The sequence below is a fragment of the Podarcis raffonei genome, chromosome 6 (genome assembly GCF_027172205.1).
Source record: "Podarcis raffonei isolate rPodRaf1 chromosome 6, rPodRaf1.pri, whole genome shotgun sequence".
Lineage (NCBI taxonomy): Eukaryota > Metazoa > Chordata > Lepidosauria > Squamata > Lacertidae > Podarcis > Podarcis raffonei.
The window spans coordinates 25758527-25782131 of NC_070607.1; the positions used below are offsets into that span (position 1 = coordinate 25758527).

General features: G+C 42.6%; 1 protein-coding gene across 3 annotated transcripts in view; it reads right to left on the reverse strand.

The window, feature by feature from the left end:
* Nucleotides 1-23605, reverse strand: part of DPYD (dihydropyrimidine dehydrogenase) — a 503241-nt gene that overhangs the window by 257721 nt on the left and 221915 nt on the right. For all 3 annotated transcript variants that reach the window (XM_053391713.1, XM_053391712.1, XM_053391714.1), the window contains exons 9-10: nt 5912-6019; nt 2251-2420 (exon numbers count right to left, since the gene is read on the reverse strand). In XM_053391713.1, the coding sequence (XP_053247688.1) occupies nt 2251-2420; nt 5912-6019 (278 nt within the window). The remainder of the gene's footprint in view (nt 1-2250; nt 2421-5911; nt 6020-23605) is intronic.

Genomic DNA, 23605 nt, shown 5'->3' on the forward strand with positions numbered 1-23605 from the left:
GGAATCGAACCCGGTTCACCAGATTAGGAGTCAACTGCTCTTAGCCACTACATCACACTGGCTCTCAAGACTAGGCTAGATGGTCTGAGTCAGTATAAACTTAGGAACATCATATAGTTCCTAAGAAGACCACAGTAAACACCTCATAGCAATATTTTATTTCAAGTGGCTGGCACAGTGTTATGAGACGGCAAAAACCATCAGGTGTGAGACAGGTTTATTATATCTCAATGTCTTCCTGAGGGGAAATATTTCCACACTTGTATAATTTTAAATTACATGAAGGTTTTCTTGCGATAGAAAACTCTCCTCACAGTTGACAGAAAGATGCTGTGAATAAAGAACCCGTCTTGCACACACTTGTTTTTGTATTTCAGGGCCAACTCTAAAGGGCTTGAGGCTGGGCATGTGCCAGGACTCCAAGAGGCCATGAGGAGTCCACCAGGTCAACAGCGCTATGGTCAAAAGGAGGCACAAGAGACACATTAATTGACACACTCTCAGGGCTGGCGCCAAAGGTTGGCATGTCTGACGAAAGCCTGATGGACCTCCTTCTCCTCTTCAGCATGTTCACCCACCTCTCACCCTGGGCCAGATAACAGTGGTGGTGAGAAGGAGGAGGAAATGTCATGACTCTCTTCCAAGCAAGCAGGTAGAATAATAAGAGCAGCAAGCAATTACTGATATGGAGGTACAGGGTAGATGCACTGACAGAGGGCCCATGGAGGATGTCTAATAATAATAATAATAATAATAATAATAATAATAATAATAATTAATACCCCGCCAATCTGGCTGAGTTTCCCCAACACTCTGGGCGGCTCCCAATCAAATGTTAAAAACAGTACAGCATTAAATATTAAAAACTTCCCTGAACAGGGCTGCCTTCAGATGTCTTCTAAAGATAGGATAGCTGCTTATTTTCTTCACATCTGAAGGGAGGGTGTTCCACAGGGTGGGCGCCACTACCAAGATGGTCCTCTGTCTGGTTCCCTGTAACCTCACTTCTCGCAATGAGGGAACCGCCAGAAGGCCCTCGGCGCTGGATCTCATTGTCCGGGCTGAACGATGGGGGTGGAGACGCTCCTTCAGGTATACAGGACTGAGGACCGAGGTCAGCACCAACACTTTGAATCCTGCAAAAACCTGGAGCTGACCCTCCATGCACTGCCTTTTCCCGGTTAAAGGAGGCTCACTGAAGGACACCCAAATTTATGCAGCTGGAACTCATTTTCACAAGTGGTATGTGATGTTCTCCCAGATGCACCAGATATCAATGTAATGTAATGTAATGTTTATTTTTACAATCAGAGGGTAGACTTAGTATTTATTTTGTTGTCCTATTCTATGCTGGCTGCCTCACACACAAACACCCACCTGCACGCTGTCTCTGGCTGAGGTTCTAGCCTCCTCCATTAACCTCCCAGAGGGGTCTTCCCTCCCAAACATAACAGTACATAACAAACTTCTTAAAGGGGTAGCACCACATGGGAGAAGCTGTCTCTGGGCTTGTCTACGCTTCTGCTTGCCCCATGCCTAGAAAGCATGGGTCTGAGTGGTTTTCTGCTTGACCTGAGCTTTCTAGACATGGGTCCGAATGATTTTCCCATTGCTCTGCTCCTTTCTCAGGGAAAACTAGCTCTTTAGCTCTAAATCTAAGCAAACGTGAATCTGGAGAAAACCTGAATTGCTTCGACTGAGCACTAAAGAGCGATTTTTCCCAGGGGAAAGTAGCGGGACAAAAGGAAGTGTGGATAAGTCCTCTGTAGCTACAGTGCAACACACTATTTGTGACTATTTGTACCTTTTGCTCAGACTTTCTTTTATATATTTGTTTCCAAACAAAAGCAGTAGGGAGCAAATGATAGGCAGGGAGTAGGGGAAGAACTATCTCGTCCTTTGCTTGCTAGCCACCATGTTGCTCAAAATTTTTCCTTTCCAATGCTATTTTTTTCTGTCCTGCCATGGGCGTGGAGGGGAGGGGTATAGACCTCAGTACCTTATCCCCTTGGATGAAGGAAATTAAATTGTTGGGGGGGTCAAATTTTGAGTGTAACAAATGCCCTATTGGGAAATGGCTGCTCCCCTCACCCCCAATTCTCTGATCAACCCCCAAGCCGGCTGGCCCCTATTGCCCATGTTTTAATGTTAAGGGAAAACGGCAATAACCCCCACCCCCCAAACCAGTGTTGCATACCTTAATGTATTTCCTATTAGTACTTCTGGTGTTTCAATTTTGGGAAAACTTACCTCCTCAGGAACAGCCCGTATATTGGTAAATCCTTTCCTGAACACCACAAATACGCGACGAGCTCCACAGCGCAAAGCTGACGTTGCACAGTCAAAAGCAGTGTCGCCCGCTCCAAGAACAATCACTGCTCCCTGTATTGATGGCAATGGAGAGCGACAGGCGCACATTCCTGAATGATGAAAGGAAAACCCCATTTTCAAGGAGGGGAAGAGAGAAAAAAAAAACCCAGAAAGCTATTTCTGCATGACAGCTCAAACGGCACTTATACTCGAAGCAATGTAAAATTGCATCTTGCAGTTTCCGAGCATGGAGAGTCACTATCAAATTATTCTGCTTCATTGAAAGACAGTTTTATTCCCATTTTTAAGATATGCTCATACATGTAATTTCATAGTCAGTATCCTTTAGCAGCACTGCCTTCCTGTCTTGGCAGGAAATAAAGTACAATGCATTTCTTCTTTAAAAATAAAAATAAAGGGGAGACTGTAAGGCCTTGTCAGATTGAGTGAAACTGATTTAAGATCCTGGTATTCAAAAAATTAAACCTTTGACTCATTCTTATCGGCATCACTATTTCTTGAGAAAGAGAGAGGGAAATCTTGTTACCAGAAATTCTGTCTGTCACCCGATCTAATGTGACTTAGAGTCCCACTTACTCAAGCCCTTGTCCAAAGAAGGCTCCACAATTGTGGAGGTAGACTACAAATGGCAGAAACTGAGGTTATAAAAAGGGAAACAGCTCCAACCACTCTTACTTTGCGAATCATGTCCACTGAAACAAGATGCACATGGGAATAATATTTGTGCTTGATATCCAGGGCTCCTGGCTCTGGTTCAATCTACCTAGAGCCTGTTGTCACCACCATATTTATGTATGTGCATATATCAGGTGTGGGGAATCTTTGGCCCTCCAGCTGTTTCTGGATTACAAGCCCCATCATGGCTTTGGCCATGCCTGCCATATTTGTTTCCTACTTGTTTTGTTTCTTAAAATAATTATGAGGAGAAATATGAAAGTCTGTACAGTGTCAATAAGTCACTGTCTGGTAAGGTACAGAATACTGAGAAAGGCTTAAAAACAACAACCCTTAAAAGACACAAAATCCATACAATGTGTTGCACTTTAAAAGCAGGCAGAATGCAGCTAACCACTGATTAAACAAATTACTGTAATTTTTAAAATGATACCATAAATAGAATAAACCTGTAATCTGAAGGGGCCTGTGATAGTTTCATTCAAAAGACTATGTTTTTTAAAGCATATCACCAGTGGTCTATAATTCTTACGTTTGTGCTGCGGTAGTTGTGAATTTTCACAGCAAGGGTGGAGAACCACAAGTATCAATTTCTTCCAAGAACAAAAAAAAAGTTAAACACAGGCCTTTGGAAACTTAAAAAAACCCCACCACACGCACATGGAAACCTTCAGCATAGCATAGTACATAACCATTTATTTTTCCATATGGAGACAGAATTGAATTTTATCAGGACTGGTCATATTTTCACCAGTTTTATTTCAGGCAACTAAAGTACTACAGCAGTTTGGGAGTCCATTGAACTATTTCCTGAACCTATCCCCATGCTAAGGATATTCCTTCTGATTGTTTTTTCTGTTTATTTCCTCAATATGCTGTTCTTTTATTGGGTCTTCTTCCTGGCCATAGTCACTTGAACAAGCCTAGCAAATCAGGGATCACATTAGAAATATACATAGCTAACAAGATTTTGAAATGTGCTGATGTCACTGAGGGCAAATGAAGCTGCTTAATGGATCCACTGCCCCTAACCACAATTATTTTATTTATTTAACAAAATTTATATACTGTTTGAATGTCAAGCAAATACCCACCACAACCTCTAACTGGTTTACAACAGTAAAATCAATCAATCAATCAATCAATCAATAAAATATTGATGAAACAGGTATTGAAATCAACATTAGCTAAAATGGGTGACCATGTTCGCTTTTCAATATAATGTCTGAAAAAGGGACACATTTGTAAGCTGCTGGAAATGTCAGTGAGATGTTTCGTCCTCTTTGGCTAATGCCTAGATTCCATTCAACTCATGTATTTACACAAACCCAAATTCTTCCCACAATACTGTACTTAAGACAAAGGGTTTTGACACAGAGGTGAGCCAAGCGCCAATTATAAATAATTGTGAATTACCTTTGATGCAGAGATTGGAAACGCTGAAGTGAAAAGTTTAGGCCCAAAGCACCACACATTCCTGGCCAAAGCTGCCACAGGTATGGTAAGTTGTCAGGTCTACTTATGGAACGGGCAACTTAGTTGTGTTATGGTTCTCATGTGGCGTTACCACCAAATGTAAGTAGTTCTTAGCAACTTCCACAAGGAGAAGTACACTGCTTCAATAAGTATTAATATTCACACAGGATTGAATAATTCAGCCTTGCCGAATGTCACAGGTTCATAGACTCTACCTCCCGAAGACTGTAGACAGATTTCAAAAATGTTCATCATCTTATCCTATGAGGTGACGGGGGGGGGTTCTCTCTTTAACCACAAAAAGCCTTGTCATCACTTTAAGCGGTACCATGGTTGCTCTGTGAATGTTGCTGGGCAGAACACGCCCAGGAACCAGGCTACTTCAGGAAGTAGAGTCATTTCCTACCTTGGGTTATTATTGCAGCTGGTGGTAGAGAGACCAATGGGAGACTCCACCTCAAAATAAATAAATAAATCACTGGGAGCAACTCTGTCATGGCCCCGTGTCATTTCCATTGGGCTTTTCTTTCATAATGAGGAATGCTACAGACCTAATTGCAGCTCTATCATTGCAATTGCTGGAGCAATGACAAAGCTATTTTTCCTAGCAAAATGAAGACTGCATCCCTCTGCTGATTTGCATTTATCATGGTAATCCACACAACTGAAAAATAAATGAGACCCCCCCCCCCCAATATAAAGGTGTCCAGAAATATTCCTCTTCCACCACCACTTTCATGGAAAACTATTGTTTCTTTTTTCTTTTCCCCCAGGAAACTGTAATGTCCCCTAGTTTGGGCATAACACATAACCACAGCTAGTTAAAAATCCTCTTTGCACAGGGGGAGAAAAAGGGAGGGAATGTGACAGAGCCCTAAGGCTCATGCACATAACACTAAATCATAATTGCGTGCTCTTCTATGAATGACTTTTCATTCTAAGCTGCTGGAAAATCAACACTATGGCCTGTGTTTAAAGACTTCTTCTGGACACACAGCTCCATTTTTCTTCAGAGCCGGAGAGTCCCACAACGTGGGACTTGCTAAAGAGGCTTGCTAAAGGAAACTCAAGAATGCGCACAAAAATGGCATCTCTGGCTCACTGAATGCCACCCTATGGGCAAGGGCAAAACTCTATGCTCAGTAGTGTGAATGACTTGCGTTGTTCCCTGCATACCAGTTTATATTGTTTTATAAAAGCCATGCTCTGTGTGCCTTCTATATGGAACATTACAACATATATGTCCCCTTCCTGGTTCAGGGTGGAGGACAGAATGCAAGGTTTCCTTTTATTGAAGACTTTTTATTAGTAAGATTCTGAGTAACTATAGATCCTGATACTTCATATTTTGTTTTTGTATTAAGCATATCGAAATGTGAGTATATAAATGTTTTGCATAAATATCTTGAGAACATATCTTTACAGCTACCTGGTTTACTTGCCATAGCCACCAATGGCAGGAAGTCTTTAGATGTGTAAAATCCTTGATCCATTCCCAGACCTTGAAATACAGCTTCTCTCTTTGGTTCTGGTAGACCTGAAAAGTAGAAACGGTATGTGAGTATGTCAAGTATTCATAAGAAAGGAAAATATCTTCATCCTATCAACCATTAAATTAGAAGAACCTATAGAACTTTGCTGACAACCAAAAATGACAATTCATGATCATTATATTTTGTGCACAGTAACTTTTTACTCAACAAAGGCGTATTCATGATCAAAATCATTTATATAATGTTTTCAAGTGGTCAAAGCGTTTCTCATCTATCATACACAGTAGTTCTAACTATCACGCAATGTCAGTGAATATTCTTATCCTCTGTATTGCAGGTGGGGAAACGGAATCAAAGAGTAAAGTGTTGTTTGGCCTGAGCTCACCTAGTGAGTCCATAGCCAAATAAAGACCTGAAGTTGGGGGTAATCCAACCCCCCCTCACCAGAGCAGATTTAGAGGGGCAAAGGGGGAGAGAAGAAGATGAGGAAGTTACATTATGCAGACAGAAATCTTTGCACTAATGGGATGACTTTGTTGGATACAACCCAATTAAACCATTTTTATATTTGTATGATTTGCATAAGGGCTTGACAAAAGAGCTCTTCATGTTGATTACACATATTTCAGCACTAACAACTCTCTACATGATTAGGGCTCATCTCTATATCCCCCCCCCCAAAAAAAAAGATCCTGTACACATTCAGAAAGATCTACTGGGTACCTCTACTAAGGGAGGAAGGGCAGCTGCCATCAGGAAATATATCTCTGTTGAGCGTTCTGGCAGCTTTTCTTTCTTACTGTAATAAATACTGATAAGCTGCTACCCGACAAGGATTTGTTCAGCCACTTGAATGGACAACTGTAACAAATATTTTACCAGTCACCACAGTGTCGACACATTGTCTTTTCGGACCTTAAAAGCCCCTCACTTGAACTTCATGTGAAAGAATACACCAAGTGCCATTTTACTGCCCTGAGACCTCAGTCAAGACAAGAAAATGTCTGAAGACAGGAAAATAAAACATTTCTCTACAACTGGAGCAGGGAGACATTATGAGTGCAAAAAAACTAAAAAACCCGACACTTAGGAAAAGAAAATCCAGAGATATACCTTCAAGGATGAAGGACCCTGGAAGACCACATCCTTGGGTGTCTGCCATACTCACTGCCAAGAGTCATTCAATGCTCCATCAAACATAGAACATGCAAGATACCCACAATGCCCCCACACAATTGAATGCCCATAAATTTCCAAGGAAGCAAGCGCAATATCTATTTCCCTTGAAAACAGAGGTGTCAGAGCAAAAACTGGTGTGTGTGTTGCATTTAAGAGGAGGAACTCTTGGACCAAACTCAACATCCCAGATGCGGGTGGCACTGTGGTCTAAACCACTCAGCCTCTTGGGCTTGTCAATCAGAAGTATGGTGGTTCGAATCCCAGTGACAGAGTGAGCTCCCATTGCTCTGTCCCAGCTTCTGCCAACCTAGCAGTTCAAAAGCACGTCAGTGCAAGTAGATAAATAGATACCACTGCAGTGGGAAGGTAAACAGCATTTCAGTGTGCTCTGGTTTCCGTCATGGTGTCCCGTTGCGCCAGAAGCGGTTTAGTCATGCTGGCCACATGACCCGGAAAGCTATCTGTGGATGAACGCCGGCTCCCTTGCCCTGAAAGCGAGATGTGTGCTGCAACCCCATAGTTGCCTTTGACTGGACTTAACCGTCCAGGGGTCCTTGACCTTGACCTTTTTATATATCTATATCCCAGACTAAACCATTCCACCCTTCCTCAAAGAGAGCAAGACAGATAATGTAATGTGACTTCAGAAGGAAAGTTGATGTGTTCATAACACAGGGCATAATTACATATTTTCAGTTGCATCTATTATACCACAAGTGCAAGGATGTCTCCTCACTGCAGCCCTGTGTGTACTGCTTTCCTGGAACTGAGCTGAAATCCCTTGAAGTTTTCCCATTGACTTGTATTGAGAGAAGGCTTTGGTACTTCAGCCCCTGAAGGCATTTGAGGCAATGCAAATAGATAGGACCCTGTTCTTTACTACACAATACAGGGGTTGCTATTCCCCTCATTTACTACCCTGACTACTGCTGAATCAACCTCCTGTGTACCTCTCTTTCCTCCTAAATATGAAAGGGGTGTTCTTTCTGGAGCTTGCTGTTCCTTAGTGAGTACGTGGAGACTGTCTCACTCTCACATGCCTCCTCCTCCCCGGAAGGAGCTGGTTTGGATGGTGGGAAGATGAGACAAGCCTGGTGTGGGGAGGGCATGGGCAGGGAATCAAGAGGTACTTTCCTCTTCCCGTTGCTAGTCTCCATTTCTCATTCTCCCTAATGAAGGCCCCCACAGCCCATTGGGCCCCTCAGTGAGATCATCCCCTTCCCATTCTGCATTTCACCAAGGCTCGTGCACAACTCAAAAAGCCACTCCTAAGTTTGGGACGTGAGGCAGAGAGTTGCAATGGGAGCCTGCTCATGCTAGTTCTGAATCATGGGAAGAGCCCCGGCAGATCCAACAGGCTTCTCCATTGCAGACTTTCCCCACAACACTGTTAGAATATTCCATTCCACCTTAAGTACAGGTGTGATTGTTGTGTGTCATATGCCTGTCTACACTCCAGCACAGCTTGCTGGGAACTTCCGTTTGTGTATAGCTTTTGCTTATGCTGCTTGCTTGGACGTGAAAGGGAGAAGACATGTTTTTCCCTTCGTCCTGATATACGCTGAATAAACTGCTGTAAATATGCTTTCCACAGCGTCTCCCTGCCACTTCTGTTGTGCGTTTACTCTGCTGAGTTGCGTGCCCAGCTTCTGAAGCTTCTGAAGCTCTGGGTCACAGATTCATGCTGCCCCAAGGACTGGAGTTTGACCGGCACATTGGCCGGTGGGCTGGAGCCAGCTGGGGGGCCTGCCAATTGCTCCTGTTCCCTTGGAAGCATCGCAACAAACACATGGTGGGAAAGGGGATGAGGTGACAGCGGAGAGGGCCCTCCAACATCTGCCCTCCTGTCAACCGTTCCCTCCTTTTTTTTGACAAACAGCGTCAATAGGTGAAGGCACATCTCGCAAAAGAGCTCCTCAGAAGATGCAATCTGAGGTAACACTATCTCTCCAGCCTCTTGCTTTTGTGTGTGTTTTGTGAGCGTCACAAAAGCAGAGGTGCATCTAACTAAAGCCTTGTTAACGCAGAGTATTAGTAAGCCCTGGGGGGGAAGCAATTCTAGAGGGGAAGAAGGCTTATTAATAAATTAGGAAGAAAATAAAAATGATGGTTTTTAAATGGCAAAGCTATTAAGCAGTTCTTTTAAATCAGTTTTTAACAAGGAAAAATAAGCAGAAGTAACTACGGTACAATTAAGAAAGTAATGGCCCAGATCCTGAGTTGCAGTTAAGAGTTCTTCAGCGCAGCTTCTGGGAAGGGCTGGCTAGGTGGATTTCAGTTCATCTTGCAGCCGTCTGGGAAGTGGAGGGCTCCTTCTCCCAGTCTCTATAATCATTGCTGGTGACAGGGAACTCACCTGACAAGTTGCTAAGACTTTCACCTATACACGCAACCACTGTTGACAGCGGCACCTCTAGCACAAGACGAATGCAAAACACTCTGCTGAGGGAAGCTCTGCCTCACAAAGACAGGGCTAAGATAGACAGACACATTTATAGACTGATGGTGCTGGGCTGGGAGTGGGCTCGTGCGTTGAATTTAAACTATATATATATATATATATATATATATATATATATATATATGAAGAATAAGTTTATTTTCAAATAAAATTGAAAATGCAGGTAACAAAAAGAAAAAAACCGGTAAAATCAGCACTTAAAAGTAAGGCAAAGACACTGATTAAGAGGGTAGTAAATGAGTACATAAATAAAAGATTAAATTGGCTGGTTACCATCTTTAGTATAGCCTGTAGGCTAGTTCAGAGTAAAGATTGCTAACTATCGACTATGAAGCTGCAACCTAGTCAGAAATAATACACGCCTCTGTAGTTGATTGGATCATGGTCAGAACACCAAGGAGCTTCCACACAGGAGATAATGGAAAACAAGGTGCTATGACAACTTTTTAAACCATTTTCATCTCCCACAGTGAGCTCACTTCTGCAGCCTTTTTCTTTTTTGGACAGATTAATTTGAAGAGAGCAAAGCTGTCAGCAGTCAGGTTTGATCTGTAAGTACCTGTACTACACCTGTCTCTTTTTTCCTCTCTCTCTCAAATGCACACATTCACCTGTAGTGTATTTTATAACTATTTTTGATTTGTGAGTCCTTTTTTTCTTAAAGGCGAGGAATGAATGGTGAAGCATTCATATTTCTTTCTTTTTTTCAAAAAGAAAAAAGTTGGACATGCCGGCCTATAGGAGGAAACCACACTGACAGCTAGGCCAATGTTCAATTTTCTGGTCTGTAGAGCCATGGTGGAACTTACAAATCCAGGACTTTATTCTCCTGTGTGTGAACATTCTCCGCTGTGTGTGAATACAGTGGACGCTCGGGTTGTGAACATGATCCCTGTGGGAGGCACGCTCACAACCTGCAGCGTTCGCAACCCGCAGCGCAGGTGCTGTGCTGCGGGTTGCGATTCAGCACTTCTGCGCATGCACAAAGCATGATTTAGTGCTTCTGCGCATGCGTGAGCGCCAGAACCCGGAGGTATCCCGTTCCAGTACTTCCGGGTTCGGCGTGGTGCACAACCCGAAAACGCGCAACCTGAAGCGTCTGTAACCCGAGGTATGACTGTGTGTGCATACTGACTTCTGGTTAAAGTGTTGCTTTTGTCTTAACAGACCCTGTAGATCTTACTCCATGTGCACTGTAAAGGTTTAAAGCTTTAGATGTTATACTTCCTAGGGAATTAGGAGCACCTATTCATGAAAAATTATTTGCGTAGGAGAATAAAGTTCTAAATTTCATAATGCAGAAAGGACCAGTTCAGGTATAACAGGACTATTGGACAAAGTACAGCTTGTTTGAGGGCGAACAAACGATGAGCTTATTTCCCTGGGTGTTTTGATGGCTTCAGGTTGGCAATCTATGAAGATTACACAGAATCACAAAATTGCAGAGTTGGAAGAGACCTCGAGGATCATCTAGTTCAACCTCCTGAAATGCAAGAATATGAAGCCATCCCATATAGGATTGAACCTGCAACCTTGGCATCATCAGCACCATGCTCTAACAGGCAGTTTAAGAATTTGTAAAATAAAGTATTAAAACTCAGTACACAGCAGCACTAACATGCTACTCGCTGAAGACTTGCAGTCCAGAATATTCTTGGGTCTCAGAGAATTGAAGCTATTGGAAATGAAACCAGGGAAGAATTTGGCTGTGTTTGTGTATAGCAACATCATCAACAGAGTGTGCTGCTACTTACATGTGTGCCTTTTCATTTTGTGGGCAATCGAGCAAAGCGATATTTGTGACCCTGTCATCTGAAAGCAGTATTTGGGAACGTTTTCTCAGTTACCATTTCAATACGCCACCTCTCTGGCACTAAAGGGCACAGAGAACTTTGTTAAACAAAGATCTAGTAATGGACAGATGGGAGAGTGAGATCAAGATTATCGGATAGAGAGCCAATAGTCACACTGGAGAGACACTCTTTGGTAATGAACAGCCACCCAGCAGAAACACACTTCGGAGAGAGATCAAATATTGATATATCACCCAGCAGCCACCCAGGAGAGAAACAATTTGGAGTAAAAACACAACACACACACACACACACACACACACACACACACACACTACATGGGGAAGAACGTAACTGAGAACAAACATAGAGACACACAATCTGTATAAAAGCCACCAGCAATAAGAGATACAGGGAGAATAACATCTGAAATAGATAAATGATTTGGAAGTAACATGCACCCAGGACAGATGCCATTTAAACAGATGTTGGACACCCCCACTTCTATGATGAATGCAGTAAATGCCCAGGAATCACACATACACCACTCTCAAATTTAGCTGCTGCAAGGCCTATTAAACATTTCTGCTACCCAGGTTGTTTTACAATCACCACAACCCAACAAAATAATCCTTTCTAGCATTTATATTCTACAAGCACATATATTTAAAAGGTGGATAGGTCAAACCCTGTTCCAGCATCATAAAACCTGAACATCCCAATTATTATAAAATCAAAATGATTTGTTCCAACCATCCAAAGGCTGACACAGTGAACCTGCAATGCTATAAAGCTTGCCAAACTTTTCAAAACTCCAAGAAGAAAGGGCTGTGATACAGCAGTGAAAAAATGTCTCCTTGAACTAGGGATGGTTGAGGAATTAGATTTCTGTGAATTCTGATGCAAACAGAATAAGTGGACCAGAAATCCTTCTGACGTCACACTTCTCAGAATGGGAGGGGTGGACAAAAATATCAACGCAACACTAATTAAAATCTCTTAAGTTGTACTACAACTAGGGATGGGGGAGAAAGTCAGCCCAGTTTGCATTTAAAGGTAAAACCTACCAAGTCCACACTTTCTGTAACAATATGTTAACTGCAGCACAGCCATCCTTTGAAATTTGCACTCCTTTGAATTTTGCAATGCAATTCCCAAGACAAGTCACACACAAAAAATTGCATGTGCTGTGCATAGAAACACAGATATCATTGAAAACAACATGAAAAATGCATTGTATTAGGGAAAACTGATTTGCAAAAAATGTGTACATGGGGACAAATTTCTACAAATGGCAGGCAAATTTTGATGAGGACTTTGGTTTTTCTAAAAACACACACAAACTGATGTAGAAATGGGGGGATCTGAACATAGAAGAAGACTGAAAAAATAAGAAACCAAGAGAAACCAAAACTGACAGATTCACCCATCCCTAATTACAACACATATTTGGTATACACTGATTTTTTTCCTGGCTGGAGCCATTCCCCAAGAAGAAATGGCTGTCACCAGTTAAGTTGCTGAAGTCTGTCAGCAGGAGAGAGTGAGTGGCAGAGTCCTCTATTTATCCCTGTTTGTGTGTGAAGTCCTTGTGTATGTATTTGTTTGTGTTTGTGGTCCTTGTGTGGAAGAGAGGAATGACCAAATTCTCACAGTTATCTTAAACTGGATATCTACAAATGATCGTTTACTTTCCCCATATGCTTTCGGTTGGGTTAGAAAGAATGGCATTTGCTGGGCTGCATGTAACAGGAACAAGGCTGAGAGACTGGAGCAAGACTGGAGAAGGCAAATTTTGGGGCTAATGCCTGTACCATCATGAGGCAGGCAACACACACACAGTACATCTGCAATGGAAAGGAAGCAGTGAATCCCACACTTCTGAATAAACAGGACTTTGCAAAACAGATCTGTTTAAAACAAATGAACAAACTATTTAGAACTGACAAGCATTGCATACGAAGGGAACTCTCCCAACTGTGATATTCTGACAATGTGTGCAGTTGTTTTGCTGACTGCCGCTAAAAAAACAAAGTTTGCAAGAAATTAGCAAAGGGAGCTAGAAGTATGAGGAGGTCCAGTCACAGCAGACCAAGGACTGTTAAACATTCAAAGGATCATGTTTTGCAACTTCAGCTATACAAAAGGCTGACTATCAGAATTAAGAGTTTAGAATGTTGAAGTCTACAGTATACAGTGGTACCTCGGGTTAAGAACTTCATTCGTTCTGGAGGTCCATTCTTAACCTGAAACTGTTCTTAACCTGAGGTACCACTTTAGCTAATGGGGCCTCCCGCTGCTGCTGTTGCACCGCCGCCGTGCGATTTCTGTTCTCATCCTGAAGCAAAGTTCTTAACCCAAGGTACTATTTCTGGGTTAGCGGAGTCTGCAACCTGAAGCGTCTGTAACCCGAGGTACCACTGTATCTCAATAAATATTGGCATGCTGGTGCAAGACCCACCTTCAGCTCCCTGCCAGCCTCCAAAGGAAAGCAACTATGGTGCTCCACTGAACTGAAATTTCAGCCTTCATGACATAGGAAAATGGCCAAGTAAACAGCTATTTTCATGGAGGAGGGTCAAAATATTAACTGATAGGCATGAAATTTCATATATAGCTATATACTCCCTACTATAGTAAGATAAGACCTTTGGAGCAGGCATTTTTTTTTAAAAAAGTTTTTTATGAACTGCCCTAATATGGCAGCAATTGTTCCTTGATAATTTGTCACCCCCCTCCATGATGGCACCTGGGGCGGACCGCCCCCCTTCCTACGCCCCTGCTCTGGGGTTGCGGCGCTCATATACTTTACAGGCCAAGGGAGCTGGCGTTTGTCCACAGACAGTTTTTCCGGGTCATGTGGCCAGCATGACTAAACCACTTCTGGTGCAATGGGAGACCAAAACCAGAGCAGCACATGGAAACGCCAATTTCCTTCCTGCTGGAGCAGTACCTATTTATCTACTTGTACTTTGGGGGGGGCGTGCTTTCGAACTGCTAGGTTGGCAGAAGCTGGGACCAAGGAACGGCAGCTTACCCTGTTGTGGAAATTCAAACCACTGACCTTCTGATCGACAAGCCCAAGAGGCTCAGTGGTTTAGACCACAGCGCCACGCACGCCCCACCTTATACACACTTACTTGGGAGTAAACTTAATGGAGATAATTTTTGAGTAGACATGTATAGGGCTGCATTATTTCTATCTTAGTCACTCTTTCACACCCAATTATTTATTCTCTACTCAAAGGCCATCTCCTCATACTGTAAGATTCATTCAATAACTCTTATAGAGAGTTGATGGAGGAGAAGCCTAGAAGTAACTTGTCCAGGACCCAGTTATACAAAATTCAAGAAATGTACATATCTGGATGGAATACACTGGCCAGATTATATGAAGAGAAAAAACAATTCTCCATTTCTCCCTAACCCCAGGCGAACTCTAGCACAAACACAGACATTTTTTTTTAATCTACAGGGGGGGGATCCCTTTAAGTTATCCATTGTACACAAAGTTCTTTCAATGGCTCCTTGCATTTCCATTTCAGAGATAGCATGACGATTGTTAACATTCATAGGTTTGCAAAAACAGAGATGTCTTGTACTTTGAGTACACTGAAAGTAAACATCAAACGTACATAAAAGTACATATTCTAAATTCAGTCTGCATAAGCATCACATAATGTTCTAGGAAACTCTGATCTCTTCAACAAGCCCATTTAGAAACAAAGATGGTAATTACGTACAAAAACTATTATGTACAAAAACTAAGAAAGGGAGTACTAGAAGTTTCAAACACTACTTCCTTGAGAGAAGTATTAGTCCAAGATAATCAAACCATTTTAAAACAATCTCAAGTTGGATTTTCATCCTATATATTAAAACCACTTATACATAAAACCACAAGGTGACATATAACAAGAGAACATTTACCATTTATACTATTAACAGTCTTGCATTTGGCGGCTTCAATAAAACAGTGATTTAGTTCAGAGCCGCTCTAGATAGAGCCTGTCACCTTGTGCTATAATAACAGCTATAGAATACTAAAACACATACTGCAATTGTATATTCCTCATCATACGAATATGTTCTTAACAGGATTCCCACCACTGCTACCCCGGGAGGGGGGGGGGAAGACTTACATTCCTAAGGAAATGTGTAGACTTCACATTACATTGTAGACATTTTGCAATTTTAACATAAAATATTTATTCATGCTGGAAGACACAGCCTCATCCCGCTCATTCATTAAATATATTTATTTGAGAACAAATCTTTTTGATTGAATACTTTGTAAGGAAAAGCCCTAGGACTCGCAATGTCACCACTCGGCAAGCTATGGAAGGCTGATGTCAGTGACAGATCGCGTGGGCCACTGGATGTGACAGCTCATGCCTGCAGGATGTCCTCTGATGGGAAGTGCATGAAAAAGAATTACAGGTAAAGTTTGCTTTAAGTGCCGAAAAAATGAATATTTATGCGCCTCTTTCGCAAATGGGAATATTTCATAGGGAAGATGCACGCTGTCTGTTGCTGGAAGAATTTCGCGAAAAGGAGAGCATGACAATCAAGCCAAACAAGGAAAGAGAGGCGGAGGGAGAAAACACACCAGCTCTTGGCTATTAAAATTCATTCCAATTAGAAGAAAATGAAAACAGAAAGGCAGCGACATCTCTAACTAGATACTTGGTATAGCGTTATGAAGGTTTGATTTTTGGAGATGAAAAGAACCGAAGGCTTCATAGGTAATAGCAGGTGACCAGTATCTCTCAAGGTCAGGCTGACAGCAGTTGGCATACTAGCAAGGTCTGTCTGTTGTTGTTTTTTAAGAAAAGAAGCCCTCCCTTTGCTGCAAACCCTTCCCTTTTCTATGCTGGCAGTTTGGTGACTTCCCATTGCGAAGTTCAATCAAATATGGATGCTCCCCTCTTTTTTCCCTGGTGTTTGGATTTGTGGGGGTAGGGGCTGTTTTTGTTGGTTTGTTATGTATGTTGATGGAGATAAGTGTTTTAATTACTTCTTTAATGTCTGGGCTTTTGTATTTTCTCCTCTCTCCCTCTTTATTTCCTGCTGTTGAGATTAATGCCTCATCTCCACAGCAGGTGCCACTTTGATTATTATTTTTTCCTCTTTTTCTTTGGAAGACTGACTGGGCAGATTTATTTTGTAACGTAACTGCTTCTTTTTATGCGCTCTCTCTCTCTGTGTGTGTTTGAACACACACACACAAATAATACATACATATATGTATACATACACACTTATTTGGATATATCCAAAGCTAATCATACTTAAGAGTAGCCCCACTGAAAACAATGGATTTAACTCACTTGATTTTGATGGGTCTACTTTGAGTGGTAAGTAAGTGGTGTTTTCATTTTTTTGTTTAAATTAAATCCTAAATCATGATTCTCCAGCGAAGCCCACCACTTCGTAGTAAGAAAAATAAAATCATGGTGGATAAAATCATGGGTCAATGACTCACAAGTTAGTGTTTCCTTCAAGGGAGAATAGAAGGTGCCATTCCCAACATTACTTCGTTACTGTGCATGCTTAAAATGAGGGATGGAGAAACCCTGTGACCATTCAGATGTTGTTAGACTACAAAAGTTATCAACTCCAACCACCATTGCCAATGGGCAGGGATTATGGGAGCAACATCTGGAGGGCCACAAGTTTTCCACAAGTGGTTTATAAAAAAACAGAACTTCAAAATAATGAAGTGTTTCAAAGAATAGTTGGAAGAAGTAGAGGACAAATGAAAGGCTTTCTTCTTCCACAAGTGCCTTTTGGGGCCTATACAAAAAGGGAAAACAAATCATCTGGCAATCACCAAAAACCATCTGCATGTATTTACACATTACAACATCTACGGTGGAACTTTCTCATTCCTTCCCCACAACCAGGAACTACTGCAAACGACATGTAAGCTTGAGGAGGAAATACCAATTTGTGGTGAGGGCACAGAGCTAGCACACTGCCTCCACCTGCTCAGTCCAGGCCTTCCCAAGTTGTGCAGGGAAGTTCTACCCTGTTCACTTCAATGTCAGTAGACGCAGGAGAGGGTTGCTCACTGTGGGGAGGGTTGTGTGGTGTGCCAGGCTGTCTGCTGCAAGCTCATCTCTCCCCTCTCCCTCCTGGTAAGCAGCAGTAACACACCTGTTGGGAAGCTAGTATCATGACACTACACCACCACCAAACAGCTTCTGAGTAGAAGCATCCGTGTGACTGGAAGCTCTGCATCAGATCTTCCCTTCACCACATGGGAAGGTCTGGTACTGAATGGCTGGGAAGGAAGATATTTCTCTATTATGACGACAGCTTTTTAAAACTGCTGGTGAGAAACCTGTGTCCCTCCAGATGCACACACCAGTCACCTCCTAAATCCGGCCCATGGACAGTCCGGGAATCAGGGTGTTTTTACATGAGTAGAATGTGTGCTTTTATTTAAAATGCACCTCTGGGTTATTTGTGGGGCATAGGAATTCATTCATATATATTTTTTTCAAAATATAGTCCAGCCCCCACAAGGTCTGGCACAGTGGACCGACCCCCTGCTGAAAAAGTTTACTGATCCCTGTCCTATTCCATAATGATGATGATGGTGGTGATTTTATTTATACCCTACCCATTAAACATTTTAAAACTTCCCTACACAGGCCTGCCTTCTAAAGGTTGTATAACTCCATATCTTCTAAATAACTCTGTATCTTCTAACATTTCTCCAATGAAATGAGATGCTAAGGAAAAGTGGGACATTCCAGGATCAAATCAGAAACTGGGATGGCCTCTGTAAATCCGAGATGTCCCTGGAAAATAAGGACACCTGGAGCACCTGCAGATGTTGCTAAACTACAAATTCCATCTTCTCTGATCATTGGCCATACTGTCTGGTCTGATGGGTGTTGTGTGTCCAATAACACGTGGAAAGACACAAATTTCCCACTGGTGTGCATGGGGATGTTAGGGGTGAGACCAGTGCATGTGGCCTCATGCCTCCTACATGCAAAGTTACCTGTTTGGCAATAATGCCTCAGTTAAGTGTATGGGATTTCAAAGGGTTTACTCTGAGTATGACTTAGTTAGATATTACCCAGTGCTGAATAATCAAATATTTGTCAGACAAACAGAAATGATCTATACTAATACGTTGGCCTATAGGAATATATCATTTATGTACTGTTACAGAGTGGTCTTAACTTTGTGGAAATTCTATTCTATTAACATTTTGTATTTTCAGGTCATTGTATTATTGTTGTTGTTTCATCACCTGCTTTTTAACTGACTGAACAATTATTTATTTAGGTTTTTTAAAAATAATAATAATAATAATAATAATAATAATAATAATAATAATAATAAAATAAACATCTATATATTTATTTTAAATTAATTTCCAAATGATCAAAATATCAATATAAATGCTTGGGGGAGAATATGAAGGGAAAGTGCAAAATAAATTTAAAAAACAAAATCAACCATTTCCATTGTTTTTCTAGAAACACCTTTAATCTATCTAGTGGGTGGAAAATGTTCTTTTGCATATCCAGTTGCAGTAACAAACCAGAATCAAAAGAGCCTCAAAAAATGAATGTGTGCCTTTAACTTTTATCACCCTCACCCTCTTAAAATTTGCCCTCACTGATTACAACTTGCATCCAACTTAATTAATTGATTGATTGGTGAAGGCAGATGTTTAATCAACTAAATATTATGTAATTGGCTGACGGCCCTAGTGAAAAACGTTGTATCAGAAAGGCAAACTCTATGCTAATTATGCAGAACACATTTCTGAACAGGAGCAGGAAGGAATCTCGACTCTCTTTCGCACAATTTTCCTGGAGGGAGACCATTTGGTTTCCCATCACATTTTAAATGTTAGAATCCCTTTATGCAGGAGGGGGGAGTTTCTGTGAAAACGAATGATGATTATTCATAACTAAGGGACATCAGAGCAGAAAGCCCAAAAGCAGAAGGCATGAAAGGAAAAGGACTTGGACAATGACGTACTTGTATGCAAGGGTATTCATGAGATGGAAACCAGGAAGAGATAGCCACCACAAGGGCATGAATCACATGACCTGCTTTTGCAGGTTAAAAATCAGCATGTTTTGCCACTGTTACAAGGTTTGTAGTGTTGAAACAGACCGACGGGCATTTCAAAACATACAGTATATATGGTATCTCACCAACACAATACACAAAACAACAGAAACAACAGACTCACTGTGCAAGTACAGCAAGTCAGAGCCAATCTACAATTGGCCCAGCATACCTGAAGGAGCATCTCCACCCCCATCGTTCAGCCCGGACACTGAAGTCCAGATCTGAGGGCCTTCTGGCGGTTCCCTCACTGTGAGAAGTAAGGTTACAGGGAACCAGGCAGAGGGCCTTCTCGGTAGTGGCACCCACCCTGTGGAACGCTCTCCCATCAGATGTCAAGAAAATAAACAACTATGTGACTTGTTTGGGGAAGTTTTTAATGTTTGATGTCTTATCATGTTTTTAATATTCTGGTGGGAGCCACCCAGAATGGGCATGATAAATTTATTATTATTATTTATTATTATTATTATTTACACATTACAGAAACCATTCCCCAACCTAGATGGAGGAACTGATGGGAGTTGAACAACATGTGGTGGGCACTAGCTTGGGAATGGCTGATTTAGAGAACAGTGATGATTTCTGCCTTTTTACTGGATCTGCACATTTATAATCTAATAAACTGTAGGGGATAGTTTGTGAAAGAACCCTTCAAAATCCCTTGAAAGTACTGAAGCAATTTGGACCATTGGCTGAGCATTGAGCATCGAGGTAGTCAGCACTGATAAGCAAAAACACTTAAGGAAAGCCAGTCAGCAAGTTACAGCTCTTTAAGAAAGCTCTGTTCTGTGTGACTCATTTTTAACTTTAAATAGCAACTGTGTGTTGTGTGTCTTGTGAGAGAAAAAGAGATCAGGTCTGGGACTGTGGTACGTACAGACATGTGTTAATCCTTTTCTCCTGTGCAACAATCCCAATTAATATTCTCCACCCTGGAAGTATTTGGTCTTAGAAAAGATTCCATTTTTTATCTGCTTGCTTAAGAGCCCTGGTGCCTGGCTCTTCAGGACCACCATCTGATCAAGGGACAAAACAGTATCTTCTTAATAGAATATAGGTAGAGGTAAAGGGACCCCTGACCATTAGGTCCAGTTGTGACCGACTCTGGGGTTGCGGCGCTCATCTCGCTTTACTGGCCGAGGGAGCCGGCATAAAGCTTCCGGGTCATGTGGCCAGCATGACTAAGCCACTTCTGAAGAACCAGAGTAGCGCACAGAAACGCCGTTTACCTTCCTGCCGGAGTGGTACCTATTTATCTACTTGCACTTTGACGTGCTTTCGAACTGCTAGGTTGGCAGGAGGATGGACTGAGCAATGGGAGCTCACCCCGTCGCAGGGATTCGAACCTGTGACCTTCTGATCGGCAAGTCCTAGGCTATGTGGTTTAACCCACAGCACCACCCGGTCCCTCTCTTAATAGAATATAAGGAGAGGCAAATATCATTAAACACAGGGTTGGTTTCATTTAACACAATGTCTGCGCAATATACAGTGTTGTTTGTTTTATCTGCTCATCTACTAAATTTGCTCATCCATGATGGTGTACATAAGATTTATTATCCAATTTTATTCTATCTTCACAACAGCCCTGTGAAGTAAGTTGGGCGGAAACACTGCAACTTGCTCAATTCATGTCTGTACGAAGGATTAGAAGTCCTACATTATATCCATTGGAAATTTTTGCTAACTATTCCCCAATGTTCCTGCGACTTTAATAGCCAAATGACAAGCAGGTAAAGCTTTTCCAAGTATACAGATGCAAAGTCTGCTTGTCATGTAAGCTACTACAAGAGGCCTGACAGTAACAGAAAGCTAACACAGCTTCATACCTTGCCATGTTGGCACTTTGCTACTTTCTCTACGTTCTGTTCTGCCAAGGCTGAAAAAGCTGAAACGGTTAGCCATGAATCATGATTTGCTGGGCTTAAGAGTCCTGCACGTATCTGTAGAATAAGTGAAGAAACAGCTGCTGGAAAAGGGAGGAGGGGGATAAAGTGGAAGATTGCTCCCGACCTCCCTCCCTCTCTGTCATCCTGGCTACAAATCTGAAAAGGTCACAAGGGAAAATGAGTTTAGCGATCTCAGCCTGGGGCCAAAGCCAGCCTTTATAGAGCATGTGAAATTTCAGCGAAGGCAATGAAGTAGGACCGTTCTCACGCCAAGGCTAAATTTCCACTACTAGGAAACAGGTCACTTCACACAATTGGGCCCAAATGGCCAATGTTTGGCAGCATCCCAGCACTGGCAAAGCAAGGTACTGCATTTACATCGACATGTTACAGCTATCTACTCTTCTTCTGTGATGCAATATCTGGAAATATTTGGCTACCATGTTAATCAATACCATCAACAGTCCCCAAAGCACAAGGACTCTTGTCAATTATTGTTTGTTTGACGTGCGTGATCACGCTAGAGGGCCACCGAGTGACCATTCTTCCTCACATTGTTTAGGGACTGGATCACTGGCCAAATGACAGGGACATGCTCCGTTCCAAGCCTTTCAGAGCTAATGCTGAGTCAAAGGAATGGAAGGTATCTGCAGGTCTATTCAGATGTTCCTGACAGAGCAGAAACTGTAGTTCAATAGGAATCCCAGGTGTGTGAACACCTGCCTCCAACAGGAAGGGACTGAATTGATTTGAACGTGATCGTTGTTGTTGTGTGTTTTTTTGGGGGGGTTGAATGCCTGAAGGACAAGTTGAGCAAGACTTGGCCCCACCCACTACCTGTGCAATGTGTGATTAGTCTGAAGGCGACTGTCTTCCCTGTGCACATAGTTTCCAACATGGAGGTGGGAACCCCAGCCTATCAGAGCACACATTAGCTGAAGAATGTGCTCTGCAAAGTTATTAGCACAGCATGGATATGTTGCCAAATATTGGGAGAAAGGAAAGGTATGAGAACAGACTGGCACCATGTTTGGAGGGAATAACCCACCACATACCAATTGCTGGGGATGCGCTTGCTTTCTTCGTGGGCTTCCTGATGGCAAGCTGTTGGTCACTGCAAGAAGCTGGGTACTGAACTATGCTGTACATTCGTAAAGCAAAGCCATTTCCGACCTGGGAGGAGAGGGGGTTGCGGGCAGAAATCCCTCCCACATCACACACGCGGGGGCTGGCCCTTGCCCCCGCGTGATCAGGGAATCCCCGGGCGTGTCGGCGACCCGGCCCGCCAATCAGCGGACCGGGGCGGCGTGGCCTAGCCTATTTAAGGCCAGGCACGCCCGGGGACCGCCCTCTTTGCCCCATTCCAGCCGAGCGGTTTTCCCATCCCACCCACCCTTTAGGTTTAGCTAGGTTTGACCTTGCTATGGACTTCGGTTGGTCACCGCAAGGGGCCTGGTAGGAATTTTTCCAATTTGGCGCACTTCGAGCCTTTTGGTTTTTTCGCCTACCTCGTAGCAAACGTCACATCTTTTTCGGTATTGGCGGTTAGGCATTGGCAGGGGTCAATTGTTATGCAAATGAAGGGGGGAAGGAAGCCATCACCTTCCCCAAAAGGAAAGGGTAGTCCGGTAGAGGACTCCGGGGGGCGTTGCCTTGTCCGAAACCTAGGGAGGTAAGGGCCTCCGGCACGCCCCAGAGCGGTGACACCCGTGGGGTCCTAGTTGGCGTACTTCAGCAGGACTCCCACGGCTTGTGGATAACCCTTCCCGGTCCCCATGCCGGGTAGTCGATAGGAGCCAATGCCTAAGGCCAATACCTTCCAATTCTGTAATCAATAAAGTTGTGGCCTTTTTTATGCCCATTAACCTTAAATACTGTGTCCAGTGTCATCATTTCGCATGGCGGAGGGGACTTGCCATGCAAATGAAATCAATCTTTTAAAATACTTGAAAACAGCAGGCATAATCCATCTTTAGTTCAGTCACTAACCATGCGCCAAAAGATGCAGAAGCCAATTCACATAGAAGCATGCATCTAGCTAGTGCAATAGGGCCTAGATGAGTTGTCCATGCTGGTGGAAATCAAAGAAAAAGCAGAGGAACTCTAGTGCTCCAAGGCTAGAGTAATTCCATGTTCACCTTCTCTGGAATAGGACCCATTGGTTTTAGTGTGATTTACTTCTAAGTAAACACACATTGGACT